Source organism: Elgaria multicarinata, chromosome 2, assembly GCF_023053635.1.
Source record: "Elgaria multicarinata webbii isolate HBS135686 ecotype San Diego chromosome 2, rElgMul1.1.pri, whole genome shotgun sequence".
Lineage (NCBI taxonomy): Eukaryota > Metazoa > Chordata > Lepidosauria > Squamata > Anguidae > Elgaria > Elgaria multicarinata.
The window spans coordinates 123,594,397-123,618,342 of record NC_086172.1 but is presented as its reverse complement, the minus strand read 5'-3'; the positions used below and the strand labels follow the sequence as shown (position 1 = coordinate 123,618,342).

At 40.4% G+C, this 23,946-nt stretch overlaps 1 protein-coding gene across 14 annotated transcripts in view; it reads right to left on the bottom strand.

The window, feature by feature from the left end:
* The window catches only part of GPHN (gephyrin), a 310,420-nt gene that overhangs the window by 128,010 nt on the left and 158,464 nt on the right, over positions 1 to 23,946 (bottom strand). For 12 of the 14 annotated variants that reach the window (XM_063117550.1, XM_063117551.1, XM_063117554.1 and 9 more), the window contains 2 exons: positions 16,793 to 16,887; positions 5,369 to 5,435 (listed from right to left, as the gene is read on the bottom strand). In XM_063117550.1, the coding sequence (XP_062973620.1) occupies positions 5,369 to 5,435; positions 16,793 to 16,887 (162 nt within the window). The remainder of the gene's footprint in view (positions 1 to 5,368; positions 5,436 to 16,792; positions 16,888 to 23,946) is intronic. The other 2 variants (XM_063117563.1, XM_063117564.1) reach the window with 1 other exon arrangement.

The window sequence follows — 23,946 nt, the reverse complement described above, 5'->3', positions numbered from 1 at the left end:
CCTTCCAGTGGTGGATGGGGCGAAACATGGAAAATACCACTAAATTTTGCTTACTTTACTGTCACTAAGCCAATGTGGTGTAGTGGCTAAAGTATTGGACTGAGAGTAGAGAGATCTAGGTTCTAGTTCCCACTCAGCCATGGAAATCCATTGGGTGACTTTGGGAAAATCACAGACTCTCAGCCCAGCCTACCTCACAGGGTTGTTGTTGTGAGGAAAAAAGGGAGAGGAGGATTATGTACACCGCTTTGGGCTCCTTGGAGGAAAAAAGGCGGGATATAAATTCAATAATAATAATAATAATAATAATAATTCCTTAAGAAAATAATTTTACTAAAATGGGCAAAAGCTGGGATATCGCCAAAAATTGGTGGTTGGGGGAAAGAGTGGTTGCCTTCTGGGAAACTCCAAAGGGCTGGATTGGGAACTCCAGTGGGCTGGATTTGGCCCCCAGACTTGAGGTTCTGTACTCCTATATTATATATTTGAGAATTTAATCTTTAATAATTCTTTTCATCAATTTCCCCGAAAGAGATGTGAAGCTAACAAGCCTGTAATTTCCTGGATCCCTTCTGGATTTCTTTATTACAAAGTGACATTACACTGGCCACTCTTCAGTCCTCTGGTACAGAGGACAATCTTAGGAACATGCTACACATTTTGTTAGAAGATCATCAATTTACATTTGAGTGCTTTAAGAACTCTCACTAGATAACACCTGGACCTGATGATTTCTTTGTTTTCAATATGTCAAAGAAGTCTATAACTTCATCTCTTCTTACCACCATTTGCCCCAGTTTCTCACACTCCCTAACTGAAAATATCAACTGAGGCACAGGTATTTGCCCTACATCCTCTACAGTGAAAACAAATGCAAAGAATAAATCCAACCGCTCAGCAATCTCTTTCTCCTCCATTAGTAATCCTTACCACCACCACCCCATCATCCAAATGTCTAACTACTTCCCTAGACATCCAAATGTCTAACTACTTCCCTGGTTTCCTGCTTCAGATTATTTAAATAATTTTTTTTATAGTTGGCCTGGATGATATTAGAAACATGCTCAACATTCTTCTTTGCATCCCTGATTTTATTGTTGTACTCTGTACAGCACCATGTACACTGATGGTGCTATATAAATAATAATAATAATAATAATAATAATAATAATAATAATAATAATAATAATATCTGACTGCATTACCTTTGTGCAAGTTTGTTTTTTAGTTTGTTCTCATTTGGGCAAGACTTTTATGTTCTGAAGGGAGTCTTCTTTTTCTCTAACAGCTTCCTGGACATTGTTAATCATGCTAGTGATCTCTTGAATTTTCCTGATCTGTGGAATCCATTCTATCTGATTCTCTATTATTGTGGTTTTGAGTAATCCCCAGCATTCTGGGGAGTTTTGACCCTCTTGACTTTCCCTTTCATCTTCCTTTTTGCCAGCTCTCTCATTTTGGAGAACTTTCAGCTTTTGAAGATAAATATGACTGCTGGATTTCTTTCACTTGGATCCTGTGATAGGTACAACTACACTGGTGTTATTTCTTTAATTATTTTATTTAAGAACAAAATCAAACAAGAATTAAACATTGTGCCACTCACATAAAAGGGAAAAATCTTTTTATATACTAGTGAATGGACCTGGCTTTGTATGTGTTAGAATAGCACTTATTTAGAGGCAACAAAGCCTTCATGCAAAGTTGCATAGCTGTCAGATAGAGTCACACTGTTCTTGCTTGTCTGGGTTAAGCTATGGCTCCTGGTACCCCCAGGCATGGCCCCTGCCATACTGAACCCTTACAGTGAAGCCTTCAAGCAAAGTTACACAGCTGGTAGACATGGGCAGATTTCACCCATCTGAGTGAAATCATAGGCACTGGCTCTACTTGTAAGGGCGCTGCCAAGATGCACTCGTATAGCCCCCTGTGGGAGTGGTCTGCCCACTCCATTCTCCTGACTGCAGTCTGCCCCACAACAGGGTGGGGCAATAGGGCAGTCATATAACTTTGTCCCACAGGCTACACCCCATGGCTTCAAACTGTATCCACTGTAAAGCTAAGTTGTAGTCAGGGAAACGTGTGGCTTCAAACACATGGACACATTGAAATTAATTAATGTGATTTCAAATTAAAAAAGAGAGAGCCAAGTTCCACATCCCTGGGGTCCCCTTAATATGCATGCCAAGTTTCAGGTTTCTAAGTTTCATGGCCTTGTGCTATGGTGCTTACAGACCATAGCGATAGGCGAATACGTGATGTTCGCACTTGTTGAGGTTTTCCAAATTCCTCCTTGAAGCCTGATTAGCTGCATTCATGTTCCCAAATTTCAATGGAGAAAAACACACATTTTTGATTGGGAACCTTTAAAAACATTTGTATTTTTAAAAGTATGCATTTCCCCTAATTGTAACAAAATGTGTATTTTTCCAGATTGAAAATGTGCATTTTCCTCCCCAGGCTAAAGCGTGACAATGTGGATTCTTGGGGTGTGCGTGTGCATGTGTGCATTTTTTGGGAGTGCATAATTTTGCAGTTTCAAACATAAATGCAAAGTTTGGGAAATTGCAAAAAATTCTAAAGAACTGTGTTGCTGCTCACGTTTGCAGTTGCGAACGGTATATGTTTGCATAATTTTGAACACGAACAAAATTCCCATACATCCCTAACACATATCCTCTTTTAATATTGTATGTTGTTTAGGTGCATGCAATAGTGAGAGCCACACTTCAGTAGCATCTCAAATGATTAATGGAGAAAAAAAGTAGAATACCCATAAGTGTGAAAGACAGAGGAAAAAAAGAGATTACAAAAATTGTTGTCAAAGAGTTCACTTGTTCCAAAGAAGTTCTTCTCCACTGCATTCAGATGTCATATTCTCCAATCCTCTAAATCACATGTTCTGAGCAGGGCTGGCTCCAGGTTTGAGAAGGGGTCCTGGCAAGGTGAACATTTGCAGGCTCCCTTCTGTCAGTGAGCCACCCTGGCTGTGGGTTTACCAGGCAGCAGGCACTATGAATTTCCATTGCCAGGTGAAGATCTTTCTCTTTTCCCAGGCATTTTAAGAACTGTTTCTAGTGCTTTTAAGTATTTTATTCTGCTTCTGCTTTTAATTTAGTTTTATTTATTTTTTGCTGCTGGTTTTATTCTGGGGTTTTATTTTGTTTTTGTTTTAAAGTTTGTATATGATGTTTTTAATGTATTGTACTATGGTTTGAGTGATTCCTCCAAATCAGGGTTGAAAGTCAAGATTCTATCTAACCCATAGTTCGATCCTGACTTAAACCACAGTTTACCACTTTCGACCTCACAACAAACTGTTTTGGTGAATCAACAAGTGCTCTGTTATGCTAGATGCAAGACGACAGTGAGGAAGGAGCACCTGTGAACATGACCATTGTGTTCAACCATGTTTTGGAGAATGAGAGAATATAGTCTGAATGCAGACACTGACCCTGTTCAGACAACACACTAAGCCGTGATGGTTAAGCATTTTGTACTAAACATGATGGCTTAAGCGTGTCGTGTGAATGGCGTTTTCCCTAACTATGGTGGCTACAGAACCAGAGTTTAACCACACTAATTAATCACGTGACACAAAAGTGTTATCGGTCCTAACCATGGCTTAGTGTGTCATCTGTAAAGCCCCTGTGGTTAACCAATACTCCCATAGAGCTCTGTGGCAAGAGCGGCCGAAAAAGCCACTGCTGCTCCTGCCACTGCATGAGATTGCCATGGTTGAAATCTGCCTAGCAACACATGATGCAGCAGTCAAGAGCCAGCCCCCTTGCTCTCAATCCCCACCCACATTACACAATTTGAGAAGCATGATATGATGAAGCAGTTTTTGAGGGAGAAGGTGAGGAAGAACTTTTGAAAGATGAGGGCACAAATGTGGTCCGAAGCTGAGGTGGGGGCCTTCATAGCACTTTAGGGATGTTGTGGGAGTCTGCAGGGTTGTGTGTGTGGAGTCCAACAGACTCCCCACCACCACCACCTGGGACCACACTCACCGAGCTGTGAGCACTGCCTGTCCTTCCTCACAGCAAGATACCTGTCCTCATAGCGAACCACCAGGTTTGTGTGGGTGGGTGGGTAGGATTGGAGCCTCTTTTTTTTGATAAAAGGCTGTCTATGAAAACAAACAAACCAAGATGCAATTTTTGCATAAAATGGTGGCTCACTACAAGGACTTACAGCTCCATGGGGCTTGCCGGGCGCTCCCTGAGCCATCCCGAGGCATGTGCCATGCAGCGAGCAGGGGTGGATGGCGGTGGCAGCTTGTTGAGTTCCTGGCAAAAACAGGCACGGATGAGTCTGTCCACCCCTATTAGCACCTTGGGGCAGTCCTGAGGCCACATTAGCCACGAAAACCTCTTGCCATAGTTCTCCAAAAACTTACAGAAGGGTGGATACTCCCACACCCTGCAGCAGTGCAAGGGGAAGCTACAGGCAATCAAGAAGGGTGGTTAGGGTAGAGGGTGGTTAGGCAGGGCGGAGGGTGGTCAGGGTAACCACGCTGTCGACCATGGTTTTGTGATCATGTGGTGGGAGCATGCAGTGTGGTTAGTGCTAACTACTATGCACCGTGGTTAGCCTAACCACTCTTCTCTAAGTTACGTCTGAACAGGGTCACTAGGTTAAAATGTGTGGTCTGGTGATGCATGCTAGTTTTTTAAAATTGAAATAGCTGATGGTGGTGGATCAGGAGTAGGGCTGTGGCATTTTTTTTATAAACCCCCCCCCCTCTACATCACAGTCCTGATGAACCACCCTCACCACCATGGAAACTGCAATTTGACATGGGAGGGAAGCTGCCACTGGCACTAACGGACTGTGGCATGGGAAACATTTTTTTTAAAACAACAACAACAACCCTTCACTTACTCACACCTACTATTTAGAATTAAAAACAACAACCATGCATCATCACACTATGCATTTATGTAGTTTAGCCCTGACACATTCTATATAAGCACAATATTATAAATTCAGATGTATGCCTTCATCCAGCAGTCTGTTCCATATATAGGTGATATGATGCATGCAAAGAGTTCCCCTATTCAGAATGACTTCCCCAGTTATTTCAACAAAGGATTGAGGTAAATGATTAATAATTGGCCTTTAAATACCAAAACATGCAATGCTGGCACAGAGACTTCTTTTGGTGATTAGAAGTAACACATTGTCGTTTTCACAGGATTTAGTACTAACTGTTCATTAAAATAAGGTACACTTTCCTGTTGTAATTTCATTAGTGATTGCTCTTCTTTTTTTTACAAATTATGGAAGTAATAGACAAAATTATTCCCCTTCTTCAGAATAGTAATAAATATTATTAGAATTTCCCCCCAAGAATATTGCTTACCTGTGACCCTTTCTTGCTACCTGGAAGATTAATTATGAGAGTTTTCCCTCTGATTCCACATACAGGTCTGCAAAAAGAGAAGCAGGGCTGAATACCAGTGCATGAAAAACATCAATATTAAACAGAAATTGTTAATTAGACATAATGGTCACCTATGGTAGACACAAGAGAGGTCTTAGAATGTGTTCAACCAAAATAAAAAAATGGATCCCAACATTTTTATATGATGGCTAAATTTGATTCTAATACATTTGACAGAGAAACTCCATCCACATATACTTAAGTATTACAATGAAAGCTTTCAGGGCGAGCAATCCTATGGTCCCTAGACAGAGTGGGTGGGGGGCATAGGATAGTTCAGATTCTTGGATCCGAGCTTGGAGTCAGCATGATGGCTGCTTCCCTAAGGTCGCAAAGGTGACTTTGGTCAGAATGGAAAGGTGGGCGGGGAGTGGAGAGCGTATGCTGTATCCCCAGCCCCCCCCCCCAGCTTTCTTCTTTCCGCCTTCCTGATGTCACAGCTAGGCGGGCAAAAGTATCCATCTAGTGAAATTACAGAGTGGGAGAAGCACAGAGGCGAAGATTGCCTCTGCTGCACCTCCCACTCTGCTTAGGATGGCCATAGTATTGTGCCCTAAAGGTGGGAACTAAAGTAACTAGCCTAAGTGAAACCGTAACAAATTTTAATGATTAGGTAATACTCTCTTTGAAAGAGAGCATGTGAGTCATTAAACAGTAAGCAATCTACAGTTCAGGGGATTAGGAAGAAGATACTTCCCATCATGTTTTAAAAACATGGCGAGGGATACCTGTCAAGTGGAAGACAATATTTACTTTTAAGCAAGTAAATTTAGTAGTGTATCTGCAGAAACGGTACATTCTCTGAATACTAAATAGGAGGAGCAACAACACATAATTTCATATAGTTATTTCTGTAGCTTCTATTGGAAAAAAACCCTTTAGGTTAGCTTTATTATTATTATTATTATTATTATTATTATTATTATTATTATTATTAATTTATTTATATAGCACCATCAATGTACATGGTGCTGTACAGAGTAAAACAGTAAATAGCAAGACCCTGCCGCATAGGCTTACATTCTAATAAAATCATAATAAAACAATAAGGAGAGGAAGAGAATGCAAACAGGCACAGGGTAGGGTAAACAGGCACTGGGTAGGGTAAAACTAACAGTATAAAGTCAGAACAAAATCAAGTTTTAAAAGCGTTAGGAAAAAGAAAAGTTTTTAGCTGAGCTTTAAAAGCTGCGGTTGATCTCAAATGTTCTGGAAGAGCGTTCCAGGCATAAGGGGCAGCAGAAGAAAATGGACGAAGCCGAGCCCAGCCTAATGCACTCCAGGGGTGTTTGACTACACTTCCCATTGTCCCCAGCCAGTATGGAGGCCACACTGGGTGTGGATTATGGGACTTGTAGTCCAACACATATGGGGGACACCAGGTTGGGGAAACCTGCTTTAGGATTTTTCTGCTTGAATGTGAACAACAGATATTGCTTTTTCTTCCAAATAAGGTTACTCAGGAGTAGGGTTGTCACCTGGTTAAAGAAATCCTTGTTGATCAAATTAGCTTTAGTTGTTTAATCAATGAAATTTGAATGTATTTGCATAAATCTGAATATTTACAATAAACTAACAGTTCGAAGTTCTTTCAAAGGGGAATCTTGACCTTAAGAGCCTGCTTGGAAATGCCTAGTGTGATGTCTTGCCTTGGTGGTGGAGTAGGCTAATCCAAGCTTTTTCATTACTGAGCTCACTAAGAGGTGATAACCAGTAATGGTGATGGCATGTGAGAGAACTATGAATCTTTGAGCCTGTATCTAGCTCCAGGGCCTGTCATCCAAACAGGAAAGGTGCAGGAAAGTAAACGTGAAGGTGCATTGCTCAAAACAGCACAGTTAACTGCCTTTGTCACTTAGTGTTTCTGTACGGTTCTTTGTACATATGCAATAAGAACATCCAAAGAAAAACCTAGAAGCAATGAGCTACAAAATGGAAACAAGAAAAGACATGACACGGGAGAAGGCAAAGCTTTGATTCAAGTTCTTTCTGATCCAGTGTACAAGGCAGGGCCACTTGGACGTTACTGTTTTCCTTTTCGTTTCTTAACACACAAAGAGGGGTGGGCTGTCATTTAGGGTGAGGACACAGAGCCCTGCTTATGAGTCATGCGTCAAAGTCCTAGGTGCCATAAACTCAAACTGATAATGACGTTTTTACTGTTTGTTTTTACTGCTTTTAGGGTTACTGCTCTGCTCCAGGTCACACACACAGAGTCTGACAAGTCACCACTCCAACGAGGCCTCTGTTGTTTTCCAGAGTGGGTTGTCACATGCGGAAAGGGAGCACAGCTTTGAAAATGCCCCTTTCCCTCCACGCAACTGTATTCTCTCCAGCATACCAGGCAGATCATCATGTCCTCCCCCACATGTATAGGCATGGATGCCATACATAGGTATACCCCTGTGTCCCACCCACCAGCCACCCTGGGACCAAAGGATCCAATGACAGAAAGGGCATTAAGGAGGATGCCCACAAACAATCAGTGAGCAATTTATTTCTTGTCCAAAGGGGCTTGCCATGCATGCAAAGTGGAAGCAAATGGGCAGCTAGCTATTGTGCTGTTCTCCCTGCTCCTTGATGACAAGGGCAGAGCACACTTTTGGAGCAGCAGAATAGTGGAGAGGTCCACGTAGGCCCTTTCTACACCGTATGGGTGTAGAAGGAGGGGGCGCGATCCCGGACTTACCTTCTTCCAGGATCGTCCCACGTGTCCAAATGGAAGCACGATGGATGGGAGGAGTGATGTCATGCAAGTCATTGCAGCCATTTTTTTAAAGGAGCAAGGAGCTGGAGTGCACTCGCTCTCCAGCAAAAAGTAAGCAGAGGGAAAAAGCCCCTACCCTGCTCCCCCCACCCCCGATTCCTTCCAGCCCAGCTCCTTTCCTCTACTGATCCCTGCTACTTGCGGGGAGGAGGGAAGAAGCCGGGATGGGGGCCCACAGGTCCTGCAGTCTGGAGATTTGGCTGCTAGCTGGAGGCACCACTCCTCCAGGTGCTGACTGAGTCCTCACTTGACCTTGGAAGCTCACTGGCTGACTTTGGGCCAGTCACAGCCTGTCAGCCCAACCTATCTCACAGGTTTATTGTTGTGAGGATAAAAATAGAGAGGAGGAGGATTATGTATGTCGCCTTGGGCTCCTTGGAGGAAAAAAGGCAGGAAATAAATGTAATAAAATAAATAAATAAATAAAAATGTTTGTATTCTAGATTATTTAGCTGGTTAAATCTGTTTCAGTCTGGTCCAAAGTATAAAGCGTGTAGAATAAAGAATCACATTATCAAATGTATAAAATAATATGCTCAGATGACGTGTTAACGTAGGTGTTTAATGAATTCAAATATATGCAGAATTAACTGGTGAAGTGTTGGGGTCTTTTAGCAGCCTGTGAATCCATAACTTTCCCTGACACGCCCCATTCTGGCCTCTACCATCCTCTATGAATATTGTGGGCAGGTCAATGATGGTGCAGGAAGCTTCTACCATCAAACCTCCTTTGCCGCCTGCACAGGCAGAGGTACAGGGCATCCTACAGCCCCGTAGTCACTGGCCCCACAAGGAGCAGAGCATTGCTCCTTTAAAGATATGAATACATTTATTACTATATGTATGTGATACTGAGTAGATTACATATTTGTTATGTAGCTGGAGCAGTGGAAACTCTTGACTTGAAATGAGTTGGGCCTAAATAAACTGTTTCCTGTGCACCTTTGAGGTTCCTTCTTCTTTTTCCATTGAAGAAGTAACAAAAATTAAATACAATTAAGTGAAGCCAGAATATTTTTTATTTATTTTACAGCATGAATGAAAAATTCTTAAAGTCACCTAGAAAAATTAGTAGTGACCCGACAGAGATAAGTAAATAAAGATAATTGTTTACAATACTCATTTTCTGATGGATGGCAGTAGCACAATAGCGCTCTTGTTGTCATTATTCAACTTAATGGAAAATTAGTAGCCCCACCCCCACATGCATGGTATTTACCTTGCCTTAAGATATTCGCACACAAACATTTTAGAATTTATTTCTGAAATGGATTTTCTTTTTAAAATTTAGAGGGGAAATAAAACACGGTGGATCTTGGATGCAAGCAATTAATTCTATTGGTTATAGTGAGCCTGAACGATCTCTTGGCCTCTTCAGATGAAAGGGAGTGGCAGCCCAACTCGTCATTCTCCTCCTTCAGGACCAGCCCTTCCTGTTCTGTTGACTCTGTCCAGGCTCTGTTTCCTTTCTACCACCCACCCCATATTCCCTCCCTAATCTGTCATTTGAATGACTTACTGATGCTGTTCAGATAACACACTGAGCCATGGTGGTTAAGCATTCTGAGTGAAACATTATGGCTTAGTGTGTCATGTGAACTGTTCCTAATCATGGTGGCTACATAAACACAGTTTAAATGCATTTACTAACTATTTAATGCAAAAGGGTTTGCAGCCTAACCATGGCTTAGCGTGTTGTCTGAACAGGTCCACTGTTAGAACACAAGCTAGGTAAGCCTCAAGGCAAGGCATCTGTGTTCCAACACCACCCAGAAATACATATATCACTCACCACCACAGCCCAAACTGCTAACAGACTGACATCTAGGGATGCTGTTATTCTCTCACCTGCCCATATTTCTGGAGCTTCACATCCTCTCAGTTCCCCAGAAGATTCCTTGTCCCCAAGGATCCCATAAGGATGTAACCAAGTGCTATTCCTATCTTGTAAACTGTTAGGGTCCAGACTACAGAAATAGTAATAATCGATTTTCAGAGGCCTAGGTGTGTTAGTCTGTTGCAGAAAAAAGCATTGTAGCACCTTAAAGACGAACAAATTCAACACTACTTATTGTCACCGATGGCTACCAGCTAGAACCACTCCAATGTATCATCAGTGATCTATAGATCATCCTGGATTATGATACTTTCCTCTCACAGGCCTGCAGTGGTAGGCGTGTTCTTGCTTACAGACGGCCCTTCAAGTTAAAATAGCTACTCACCAGTAACAACAGACACACAAACACAGGGATCACATCTTGAAACAAACCCAGATGCCAACTCTGTCTCCACATCTACTCTGGCAACATCATTCCAGGTAGAAAAGAGAGGGGGCAAAACACCACAATGCAGATGCGAAAAGTGAGACAGGCTCTGGTGTTGGTAAAAATTCTTATCTTTAATGAAAATATATTTTCTGCAGCGTACTGAAGAAATATTTTTTATTAAAGATAAGAACTTTTACCAACACTAGAGCTTGTCTCACTTTCTGCATCAACATCATTACAGGACCTAGTAATGTCAACCACAACATTAATGGTTTGTTCACCTGCTCATCTTCCGATGTCTTATATGCTATCATCTGTCAGCAATGCCATTTTGCATTATACATAGGACAAATACGCCAGTCCCTATGCAAAAGAAGAAATGCACACAGATCTGACAGAAGAAATGGCAATATTCAGAAACCAGCAAGAGAACATTCAACAAGTCACTCTGCCACTGATCTTAAAGTGGTCATCCTGGAAGAAAGAAAATTCAAAAGGAAACTCCAGTGTGAAACTGCTGTAGTACAACTTATAAAAAATTTCAATTCTATTAATTTGGGCCTGAACTGCGACAATGTTTTCCTCTACTACTACACAACATGTGAATGTACTTAGCAGTGCGAAGATGGATTGTGTTATCACAAGTTACTGCTGCTGTAAAAGGTAAATTTGTATACGTTTATGCTCTAATGGTCACGGATAGTACTTTTTGCATTCTACTGCCATTTAACCCCAACTTTTACATTTCCCCCACTTTACATCTATGTCTATATAATATATACACTTGACAACTGAAGATCATGCCCCATGCATCTAAAAGTGCTTTGTGATCTGCACTGGCTTCCAGTCTATTTCCAGCCCCAAGTCAAACTGCTGGTATTAAGTTCCAAAATCCTAAATGGCTTGGGGCCAGGTTACCTGAAGGATTGTCTTCTCTCATCTGCCTGGATCCTAAGATCATCTTCAGAGGCCCTCGTCTGGGTGTCCCCCGAAATTAAATGAGATGGGTGGCTACCAAGGAGAGGGCCTTTTTGGTTGTGGCCCCCTGTGTCAAGGATTTCAAGCCCTCTCGCTGAGTAGTGAGGCAATAGAGACCTGCTGTGCAATCCACAAATTCTTTTATTCAGTTAATAGGACCTTTTCATACCTGTAGTGTCTGCAGAGGCTCGGAACTGTCCTCTGGGCTTAATTATCTAAATAGGGCTTTTGTTAAGGGAGCTACTAAAAGCAAGGCAGATATTTTATTTATTTATTTATTTTATTGCATTTGTATACCGCCCCATAGCGGTTCACATAAACATGCATCCAACTAATGGATGGGTATCCCACCGTGTTCGACAGGCTTTTTCTGGGCACCTCCCTTCAGAAAGGATCATCCCAACACAACCTCTGACAAGCAGCCAATCTGTTGGAATGTCCCCCACCTCCTCTCAGCTCTGCTGGCTTAATTCAGTGGTGGGTCAGTTCACTGGCATCTGTCAGTTCCTGTGCCCCTCCCCCCCCGCCTTCAACTGAGGCCGGGTTCCCATGGGTGCCTTGGGAAGGTTCTTCATTGACTCCTGGAGAGTCTTGAGGAATTTCCTCCTCCGCCAGCTGGACCTTCTCTAGCTTTGCCTCCGAATCTGAATCAGAGTCAGAAACTAAACCAGGGAGCTTGGGCCCAATCCTGACAACCTGGTTGTGGAATGTCCTGTCTAGAGAGGCTTGACTGACACTGACGTTGTGGTCTTTTCTGTGTCAGATGAAGACCTTCGTATTCTCTAAGGCATTATATACTTTCAGCTTTTGTTGTTTTTAAATCTTATTGTATTATTTAAAATCTTTACACTGCTGCTGTCTTTTACTTTGATTTTATAATGTAGTTTTAAACTTTTAACAAATACATTGTAGTTTTCAATTTAAACTTTTAAGTTTTATATTATATCTTATCAAGTTGTATTTTATAGTTTTAATTGTTGTGAAATGCCCACAGGGTGCTTTCTATTGGGCCATACAGAAATGTAATTAATTAAAATAAAATGTCTTTAAGCTGCCAGGTTCTTTGTTGTTTGTAGTAATAATCATGTTTTAGAAACCTGAACAGCAAATTCACTCACTTTTGGAAAAGCGAGACAACTAGACTGGAAACCAGTAACTGTTATGCACTGGAGAGGTACTGTGTGGTCCTTTTCCAACCAAGATAAAGCAGTACCAGAGAAGAAACCTAAGCCAGTTCCCAGAAGGAAGTCTGCACAGGTAAGACAGGGATGGAGAGACAAAGTGGGGAAGTGAAACTGGCAAGGGGTGGCAATCAGGAAAAGGACTACAGAGTAAATGAAGCATAGCAGAGACAAATATGGGCACAGTGAGAACCAGGATTTGTGGGCTGCACACAGAAATGCTTTATTACACAAAGTTTGCTGACAAAAAGGAAAGGATACAGATTTATCACACGGAAGGGCTGAAGGACGGCAAATGATCCATGAAGATATTTGGGCCCAAGAAAGCCTAAACATTTCGAAAGAGATGAACCAACTCAAGGAACAGGGCTCTAGTCCAGCTCCCAGAAAGTCTGTGGCTCACCCAGTGGTGATGACCTTGATAGAAGCTAATTAACAACAGCACACAGAATCACTACACTACATTTAATACTACTAGTGGCCTATTGCTCATGAAGGAGGAAATTAATATTGTTCTTTTCTTTTCTTTTTATCACCCACCACCTTCACCTGTAGAAACAGCTATGCTTTTCCACAGACAAATCTACCACTGCCATGATATAAGGGAAATAAAGCAAACCCGGTGTTCATTCCACCACCCTGCCTTCCAATTTCTCCTGTTCTACTGAGTAAACTTACCCGGAGTCACCCAAACCAGCATTTGCCTCTTCTCCCACTTTCTGCAAAGCCTAGTTAATTAAAATCATTCATCTTCCCCTACCTCAACACACACCTGTCTTTCTGGTCTAGTTGTCTCATTAGGGTTTCAAGCCTGAGACCTTGGGGGGCTTCTGTCCCTATAACAGCTGCATAGGTGGGGTGGTTCAATTTATTCTGTGCCTCGGCACCGTCAAGATTTGACATGCTCACACATGACTACAGATCAGATGAGCCAATTAGTAACAACCAGTACTAATGCACCTCAAAACCCTTAGGCTATTACAATGTAGTTTAGGTGAATATCAACCACCACAGCTTATTAAATTACAGAAATAGTTGGAAAGATCGGAGTCTTAAACTAAGAGATGGAATCTAGATATAGTTAGTTATACAAAAAGTACCATAAGAGATCATTTAACAAAAGTGGTTAATCTAGAATATCAAAGAAAAGCACCTCTCTAGAATGCCAGAGAATCTATGGGAAGCTGACATACTAGAAGATGGTAGTGGCTCACATAGGCTTTTTCCAGATTGCTTCTCACCACGTGACCATCAAACAGTCTTTGAGTGCACCATTGCATTGTTGTGTGAATTAGCAGCACACAGATGTATTCAGCAGCAAATTCTTCCACTGAGATTACTTTGTTTTTTGTAGGTGTCACAAACAGAATAATTGAATTACCTTGCTGAATAATCTTGTTCAGGGGAAATTACATGGAGGAAAGCAATTTGTTACATACCTGTGGGACCCAGCATGGGTTGCTGTGAATGCTGGGAGTTGTAAGACTTTTTTTCTGTCTAAACATGCAAAGAACTGTGCCCTTAGTCATTTAGTGGAAAAGAGTCAGGCCCAAATTAGAAATGATAGTGACAGATCAGTGTGTTGAAACATGGATCAATTTCCTTCATACAAATTACGTTCCTGCAATCTGTTGCCCTGAAAGCTTTTTTCCTCAGAAGAGTTTTAATTCCAGAAATGTGCTTGGCTGGGCAGTGTACTAGGCAGTGGGAAGGATCTCTACTTACCTGTATACCCCTTTGCTCTTTTAAAAAAGAGATCCCCCTTTTCTATGTGATCAGGGCAGAACTATGATTAAGAACATGTATTTTTCCAGGACATCTAGTTTGGATCTGTATTTCAGAGAACTTCCGTAATAAGCCTTTTTGTTCCTCAGTGATATTTTGAAGTCTTAGAGACTTCCATTTATTAAGCTGCTTAACAGACACATTTATGCATTGTCCTAATCATATTCATAAGCAACTGACAGTTTCACACCAAATTATTTACTGCTTCCCCTCTCAACTATTCAAACCTTAGACATACAACCTGGAAAAGCTTTGATACCACCTGGCAAACATCCCTCTGCTTTACTTATCCTTTATTTACACTACCAGATGCCTTTTGGCCAGCTTCTTATTTTATGTTTCTTATCTCCAATAATATATTTTTACCATTTTCGTGATCTGTAAATGTGTCTCTATTATTATGTACAAACTTTCATTGATCCTTTTGGTCTTAATTTCTCATTGTGGACAAAGAGGAAAATAAAGCTGATCAAATGCTTGAACAAAATGTTCAGATTGGGAAATTATTCCTCTTTTGATTTATTCATAGGTTTTCCCCTTAATTTTACTGCAAGAAAAATTTAATATAATTATTAATAGGAAAACACCCAAATAAAACATTGGGCTGTATCCTACACTGTCACTCCACTTATGCTATAGACATACCGCTAGTATAAGTGACCTCTAGCAGTACACCAATAACATAAACTGATGTGATGAATTTTCCCTTATGCTAGTGGAACATCCATAGCAAAAGTAAAGGAGCTGTGTTGGATATTGCTCAATTTCTGCTATTTTTCTCTATCAGTGACAGGCCAAAATCACTGATCCCCCCCCTCTAACAGTTGTATTCTTGTCAAATATATATCATTAAATCTTTCATTTTACCATTCATCTTGAAAGCTAAAAATGACCAGCTATGCAAAACTAATGGCACTGTTTTTCTTCATCATGATCATTATTAATTCCTGCTAATATACAGTCAACGAAGTAGATTTATTTGACTACATTTAGATATAATAAATTGGACCCAAATCAGTTACACCTGTGTTACATGCAGACAGGCCACAATGCAGAAGTGTATATGCTTGTGTGCATGCATGTCATTTATGCACCCTCTGAATTTGTTTTGGAAAGCTTCCTTCTCAGCAACTGTCTTTATGAGGTGTTTATAAAGAAAGATGTGGAGGCAACTGCTGAAAGAACAACTCTCAGAAAACAAATGATCTGAAACTACAATAAAATATATAGTAACTGACTGCCAGAACGAACTAAGTAGTGCCTGCAAGTTAATCAATGGGCTGGTGCTTTCAAGGTATACAATATCTCAGATCTGCTCATGTTTTAGCATGGTAACTTGCAATGCAATTCTAATACATGTATAGTCAGAAGTATGTCCCACTGAGTTCAAGGAGGCTTACTCCAAGGTAAGTGGGTATAGGATTGGAACTTTAGGCTAATTTTGTGCAACCTTAAAGTATTGCTACTTTCAAAATTATTCACTTAGAGTAATCTTATCAAGAAAAACCACTTACAGTGATTTTCTGAACTTGTGGCCATGGTACAAAAACCATTGCTACCATTTCACATATATGTGAGCAGGGCTAGCCAAAAAGTTGCTGGCATCCACAGACTCACTAAATAGGCTTTAGGCAAGCCATTATCTCTCAACATCAGCTCCCATGACAATTTGCAATATGGGTTAATAATACTGACCTTGCCTACAAAATTGTTATAAGAATTACTGAAGTAATGTACTTAAAGTGCTTTGAAATCAATGTACATAAAATGTGTTGAAAAGTTAAACAATATTATTTTATCTGACATTTGGCAATAAAGTTTAAAAATAAAACCCATAAACTAGGGGTAGATAATACATGCCCCACATGTTGTCCCTGCTGGCTTTTTTTTGGGGGGGAGTCCCTGCTCCCACTCAAGTTGCCACTGCTGCATTGCCACTGAATGCTCCTTGTTTTAATGCAAATTCTTACTCCACAGGGGCTTCTGAAAAAAAAAAAGAAGCAGGCGTGTGCTCCCTATGTGCCTTGCTTTAAAGCAACAATGCAGCTTTTTTGTTGCCACTGAATTTCAGCAGCAATTTGGTGTCAGTGTGTGTGCAGCCCCTATTGGATTCCAGGGGTCAAAAATTGGCCCCCGGACCCTCTGCAGTCACCCACCCCTGCATTAAGGAGTTCTTTCCCCTCCTGAACACAACATGCCAGAGCTACCTAAATGTTAAATCAAGATCCATGAGAGAAATATATCTACCTGAACCTGAAAATGAGGAAGAGGCCAAGAATCAATGTATTGCTCAATGCAGCCATTCCACCATCTTAAATATTTCTAGAGAAATAGTTTGCTTTGTTATTTTTGTTAACATTCTTACCTAGAGAGCATGCCCAGAGGTGTAACATTAAGTGATCCCATCAGCATTGCCAAGGCCATCCCTGGGGCCTCTCGTTCTATTACTTCTTTAGTAGCCTGTAATCAAAGATTAAACAGCAGACTGAGTGAAAACAACAAAAAGAAAGTAAAATAAATATAAAACTAACTAAAACGTATGAAATCTCAATTATTTTCCTAAAAACTACTCAACATGAGTTTCAGTAGTGAATGTTACAACCCAGGGCATAGAGTCATTATACACTCATCCCACTAAAATTAGCTTCAGTGGGAGCCTACGTCATCTTCCACCACATTTTCTATTACTTATTGCCTATTGTATAGTGCACATCTGCTAGGTTTATGCAGAGTAGACATGCATAACCATTAGTATGCTCAACTGATTAAAATAGCATTTAGCTCACCAGTGGTTAGTGTTACCAGTAAACTGGACATTGTATAGGGTCAGTGGAAGGAAATAGCTCATATAGCGTTTTTAAATTATGATTAAGCATCTCCTCTTATGCAGAAAGTGCAGGTTTTCCACCAATTCTAGATTTCATAAATCTGGTCTGTCTCCACCCAGAAGACTTCTGGGTGCTGTGATAATATGTGCCACCTACTTTGTAGAAGAAATGACTCAACGAAGGAACTACAACTTTTAATAAAGAGTCAAAATTGGAGTGTCAGAAATAATATGAAATAAAAAAAAACTGGGGACAGCCTTAAAAAAATAAAGCCAGGTTTAAAACAAAACTGGGACTTAATAAAAGCATATTAAAGCAAAGTATAGCATAATAATCTCTTAAAATTGAATCCATAACCTTCCATCAAACACACATCTCAGTATCAAACACAGGGTTAGCTTAACTCTAACATTCTGGTCTGAAGGAAGGAGGGGAGAAATGCAATTAATGACAATGTTGTTTATGTACTTTGGTTTTCCAAATGGAATCTTCAGCTCAAATTCAAACAAGCAAGCATGAAGGAGGAAGGGAGCTTGTATAGCAGGTTGTGATAAATCAAGCTGCCTGGTCTTGTTAAAGTGGTGGGTCTACATTCATCCAGCCCAAGCTTTACAGCTAAGTTCTTGGCTGCCTATTGGTTTCTCTTCCCTGGCTCTTCTGGCTGCCTATTGGCAAACATGATAGTTCCCTCTGGGGCTAAGAAAAAACAGCCCATCCTTTATGCAGTTGAGCTGTCTGTATGGGAAGGACATGGCTTGGCTGCAGTCCAAACTGAAACTAGACAGCTTGAACTGTGTCACACTCAGACCTCTCCATTTGTTCAACTGCATAGCTGACCTGGGCTCAACCTGTTTGAGTTTTTCAACCTTTCTCGCCCTGCATACCTGAACAGTTAGACCACTGCTTTCACCTGTATGAAATATATGGTGTAATTTATTAACTGTGTGGTCCTGTTTTAGTTCACTAGTCTTTGTTATTTAAATGCGGCCTGGGGACGTTGACTATAGCTTAAAACTTTCAATTTGCGGGGTGGGAGAGGGGAGAAGTAGAACCCTGCCAAGTTACTTAACATTTCTAGAAAAACTGTATACATTTGACATAAGGGATGATGTAACTCCCCACTACTAAACAAGTTTGGTTGTGGTTTGACTAACTACAGAACTAACTGTTGTAGAATCAGTCTGTTAATTAACTTAATGAATAAAATGGATGTCAGATTTACTGACACCTTACCTGTTCCTTCAATCTTGAAGATATTTGTCCCTAATCCCAAACATATAGAGACTGGTTGTGACTATGTAACGATGAAAGTACTCTGCACCTGGTCAGGCTACTACTTCATATTTCCAAGACTGAACAATGGCATTGAAATTACGTTCTGATGCTAAACATTGATGAGATTAAAAACCTGATATCTTTGTATGTGGTTGAAATTATTCGTTCTTTCAACTTGGGGGGAGGGCTTGTTTTTTGAGAGGCTGTATTGTGTTGTTGTTCTTGTTGGTTTTTAATAAAAAATAATGCAACCAGAAGAAAAGAAGTGTTGTTGGATTTTTTCAGAGCTCTGATGTACTTGTTTTGTTTTGGTCAATAGCCATTTCCCTAAAAACACATGACTTCATGAACTTATGCCATGTAGTATGGCTTAATTTCTAAATGAGAGGTGCTGGGACTCTGTTTTGGAAGTCATGCTCATACCCTCTCTTACTTAAGCCTTTTCTTATATCCATGCATGTGTAGTTGAAATTTTTTAGTGAGGAGACCATGGCACTCTGTACATGTTTAAAGATATACTTTCATTTATAAGAGGTATGGGCAACTTGTGGTACTCCAGATGTTTTGGCCTACAATTCCCAGCCACTCCAGCCAGCATAGTTAATGGTGACTGATAGTGGGAGTTGTAGGCCAAAACGTTTGGAGGGCTACAAATTCCCCACCCTTATTTTATAAGTGCTGTACAAGACCTTGTATGGGGAGTGGACTTTAAAAAATGCAGTCCAACCAACTACAGAGACACACCAACTGACAATGAGAATACAATGGGCAGCATCCAATACCGCTGCTACATCTCCACTGGTTCCCTTGCACTTGCAGAATCCACCACAAATGCAACATGAACTAACGCTTCCTAAGGTAACCCTGGAAACATTAGAACCTGAACGGGACAGGTTAGCAGCGCTCCCTTCTGTGAGCTCCGCTGTCCTGTGTCATTTCAGAAACTACTGTTTCTACTTATTTCTCATTGCTTTGGGAACCGCTAGGTTCCTATTGTGCTAGCTATAGGTTCTGCTAATGCACAGGCAGCATTGGATACTGTCCATTATGGTAAAGGCTACTTGTCTATGAAAAGAAAACATAGAAAAATACCTATTCTTTTTAGAGGAAGTATTTTTATGGCCAGTAAATAGCTCATTATGGGTTTGATATGGTGAGTTAGAGACAGACAGGTAATTATAGCTCTTAGGCTCCAGCCCCTGAGCTCCAAGAGATCCCATACTACATATCTTTAGGATAATCTAGTAAACCAGTCTAGATGATCTTGCACATCTAATTGTAATGTTCACAGTAAACAAATAGATTGCCACCACCCACTTTTTAAAGGAAATACCTGGAGTCCAAATTGTACACTGAATTAAACCCAGCCTATGGAGCTTCAACTGAAGTTTGTGGTTGTGGAGAATGAAGGGCAGGACGAGATTGCTTTGAAATTCAAGTTGTTTTAAAATAGCAGTTAATTCTCTGTTCCACCCCCACCCCCCCGTAAATTGACAAACAAAAGGAAGGGCAGATTTAATTAGCTGTTCTCTCTCCCTTTCCACTCTTGTTACTAATGGTTGCAAACATATTGGAGAGGAATACCCAAGTACCCAGATTACAATCCTCACAAATCTAGAGAGGAGAAAGAGCAAAGCAAGTTTGGGAGGTAGGCCACCCAGCCAACTTTCAGCTCAATGCTAACTGTATTTACTCAGAAGTAAATCCCACTGATTTAAGCAAGTAATTATGCTTAGGACTGAGTACAACTTTAAAAAACAAATATAACAAAAGATGGTGTCCCTTTCCTCAATTCCCTGCTACAAAGTCTGTTGCTCACTGTCCCTTAGAATCCAAGAGTCCTTACTTTTTTCCAGATTCTGGAACTTTTGTTTCTTTTTAAAAATCAAAGTAGCTGAAGGTGAGGAACAGATTTGAGGGCTGTAGTAATGGGGGACTGGGATAGTCCAATTTAACACACACACACACACACACACACACACACACACACACACACACACACTTTCCCATGCAAAGGGAAACATACAAGTACCATACTGGTATATGTAAACTTCCTCTTCAGGCAAATAGCTGCCCTATGGAGAGATTTAAACTGGAAAAATGTTGCAAGAGGGAAGGATTCATTCCCTAGAATGAATTCCCTAGATTAATTCCCACCACCACAGGGGGGGGAAAACCAGCCTGTGGTAGATCCTGGTCACAGATGTCCTGTGTCATATCTAGTTTGGCTCTTACTGATTTTGCAGCCAATTATCAATCTCCCATGAAAGTTTGGGGAACTACTTGTGAGAGGAATCCCTTGATATGATTAACTTTCAGGAAAAAGAGACTTTTTTGGACAAAGGAAGTGTTTGCCTCATTTAGCCTTCCACTCATCCAGAGTGTGACAATGCAGAGAAAATTGGTCAATAATAAAAGTGTGCAATTTTCATTAACACTGAGTCTTGTGGGAAGAAATTTTAGAGGGTGAAGAATTCAGTATTTCCATTATAAAAACACATTTTCCACCAGTTCCTTTGAGTCTTGGTAAGAGGTTACACAGTGTGGATACCAATGATAGTCTTCACATCACTATAAGGTGACACAAATCAAGATTTCAGTAGTTTGTCAAACTTTGGTTGATAAACCTCAGCACTTCAGCTTTAGTTAATTTGCACAAATACAGAGCAAAAAAAAAATCCAAAATCCAAAACCTAACAGTATGCCTGTGAACACGTACTGCTGAAGAACATGATTGGGGGGAGTGCTATTGTGCTCAGATCCTGCTTGTGGGCTTCCCATGAGCATCGGGTTGGCCACCATAGGGATAGAATGCTATACTAGATAGGTCTTTGATCTAATTCAGTAGAGTTCTACTAATGTTCTTACTTGCTTTTTAAAAATTGGGACTAATGTGGGTTTCTTTAGGACAATCCCTTGAAAAATTGGCTTATCCTGGGGTACTGGGGCCATTGGAGAGTAAGAGATCTTTCTACAGCATATAATATCATTGATCATGATGTGTAGATGATACACAAGTGAGACCTTGATACACAAGGAAGTATTCTTCAGTTGTTCTTAAACAGTTAAAACTTCTGGATCCGTCGCTCCAAATGACAGCACAGATAGATGCGATGGCCAGGAGTGCCTACTATCAGCTTCGGCTGATATGCCAGCTGTGCCCTTTCCTAGAGTTAAAAGACCTCAAGATGGTAGTGCACATGCTGGCAACTTTGAGGCTCAACTTCTGCAACACACTGTACATAGGGCTACCTTTGTACCTAACGTGGAAACTTCAACTAGTTTAAAATGTGGCAGCCAGGTCACCAGCGCACCTAGGGGTGACCATATTACACCAATATTAAAATTGCTAAACTAGCTGCCAATTAGTTTCTGGATGAAGTATAAAGTGTTGGTTATTACCTTTAAAGCCCTACATGGTTTGGGTCCAGGTTACCTGTGGGATTGCCTTTCCCCATATAATCCACCCCGAACACTTAGGTCCTCTAGGAAATATTTACTTCAGTCAGCCAAAACTAGGCTGACAACTGTTACTCAGAGGACCTTCTTTTCTTCCGCTCCCAGACTGTGGAATGGCCTGCCAAGAGCGATTCATCAACTTAATACTCTCTCTGAGTTTAAGGCAGCCATAAAGACTAGTCTTTTCTGGAAGGCCTATCCAGATGAATTTTAAGATGTCTGATTATTATTTTAATATTGTATTGGTTTTATATGTTTTTAATCAGTTTTATGCATTTGATTTATATGGCATTTTTGGATTAAATGTTGTTCCCTGCCTCAATCCAGAGGGAGAGGCGGGTAAGAAATAAAATAATAATAATAATAACAACAACAACAACAACTGGTTTCAGTTTTCCCATATCACACGGGTGCCTCCTAGACCCATCAAAGTATCTTGAAGCCCAGTAACAGTGGCAACATTCACTAGCATTAATTAGTGAGAAAACTGTAACCCTTTCTGTCAGAATCATACTTGTTGACCATCATTCATGCTTTTGTACAGTATATGCAAGATTAGGCGACTAAAATATACTCAGCATAGAGATATCCTTCAGAGCTTCATCAATGAAGGTATGGTATAGAACGTGGTGTTTTGCCTTCAAATAGGGGCATCATTTAATGTAGATTACATTAGTGACCCAGCATCTGTAGTGGACTCCCCAATATTATGGGGAAAATCTATTCATTATGTACCATCTGTAAACTGCTGTAAACTGCTTGGGCCCTATATACCTGAAATCTGCTCCACCCCAATAAACTATTGTCATTTCCAAGATCCATTAAGAATGACTTTTTAAGTTTGCCACAGTTGTGCCAGATTGTGCTGAAAAAAGACTAGAGGTATTTTGGGTGCTTTGCTCTCAGTAGCCTCAGTGACTACTCCCCAACTGCAGAACCCCCATCCCACAGAGATTCACCAAATCCCAGATTTGAGTTACTTTTGGAAGTGGTGTAAAAACTGGGGCTGTGTCAGACAGGACTTTGATCTAGTGAAAAAAGTGCAACCCCTTTCATTGATTAGTGCTTTGTAGCACTACCATTTAGTCACCCATACTTAGGGTGACCATATGACTGGATTTGTCCGGGTTTTTGATGGCAAATCCGGGAGGGGGAAGGGAAATCCGGATATATTTTTTTTCAAAGAGCAGCTCTAATGGGAATTAACAAAAATGCTTATAACTGTCATTTTTAAAGATAAAGACATGAAACTTGGCACAATGGTAGCTCTTAGAAAGGGCTTTAGTCATACCAAATTTGAAACAGATCCGTTCATCCATTGATTTTTTAGGAATTTTTTTAAAATTGAGGTTTTAAAATTATTATTTTTAAAATCTTCATTTTTAAAGATAAAGAGATGAAACTTTGCACCATGAAAGGATTTAGGTAGAGCTTTAGCCACACCAAATTTGAAACAGATCCGTTCATCCATTGATTTTTTAGGATTTTTTTAAAAATTGAGGTTTTAAAATTATTATTTTTAAAATCGTCATTTTTAAAGATAAAGAGATGAAACTTTGTACCATGATAGGATTTAGGTAGAGCTTTAGCCACACCAAATTTGAAACAGATCCGTTCAGCCATTGATTTTTTAGGAATTTTTTTAAAAAATAAAGTTTTAAAATTATTATTTTTTAAACTGTCATTTTTAAAGATAAAGAGCTGAAAGTTGGCACCATGATAGCTTTTAGGTAGAGCTTTAGCCATACCAAATTTGAAACAGATCTGGGGCCAGTAGCAAACCCTGTTAACAACAACAGCAGCTTGCAATGAGTGAAGATACAGTCAGAAAAGATATTTGAGGGAAGGGGAGAATGTAACACACAGAGTATAGCAAAAGCTTCAAAGTACAGCAAAACCTACAAAAGTAGGAGTGAGTGAAGTTAATTTCAGATACATTGAATCTCTCACTTATTCT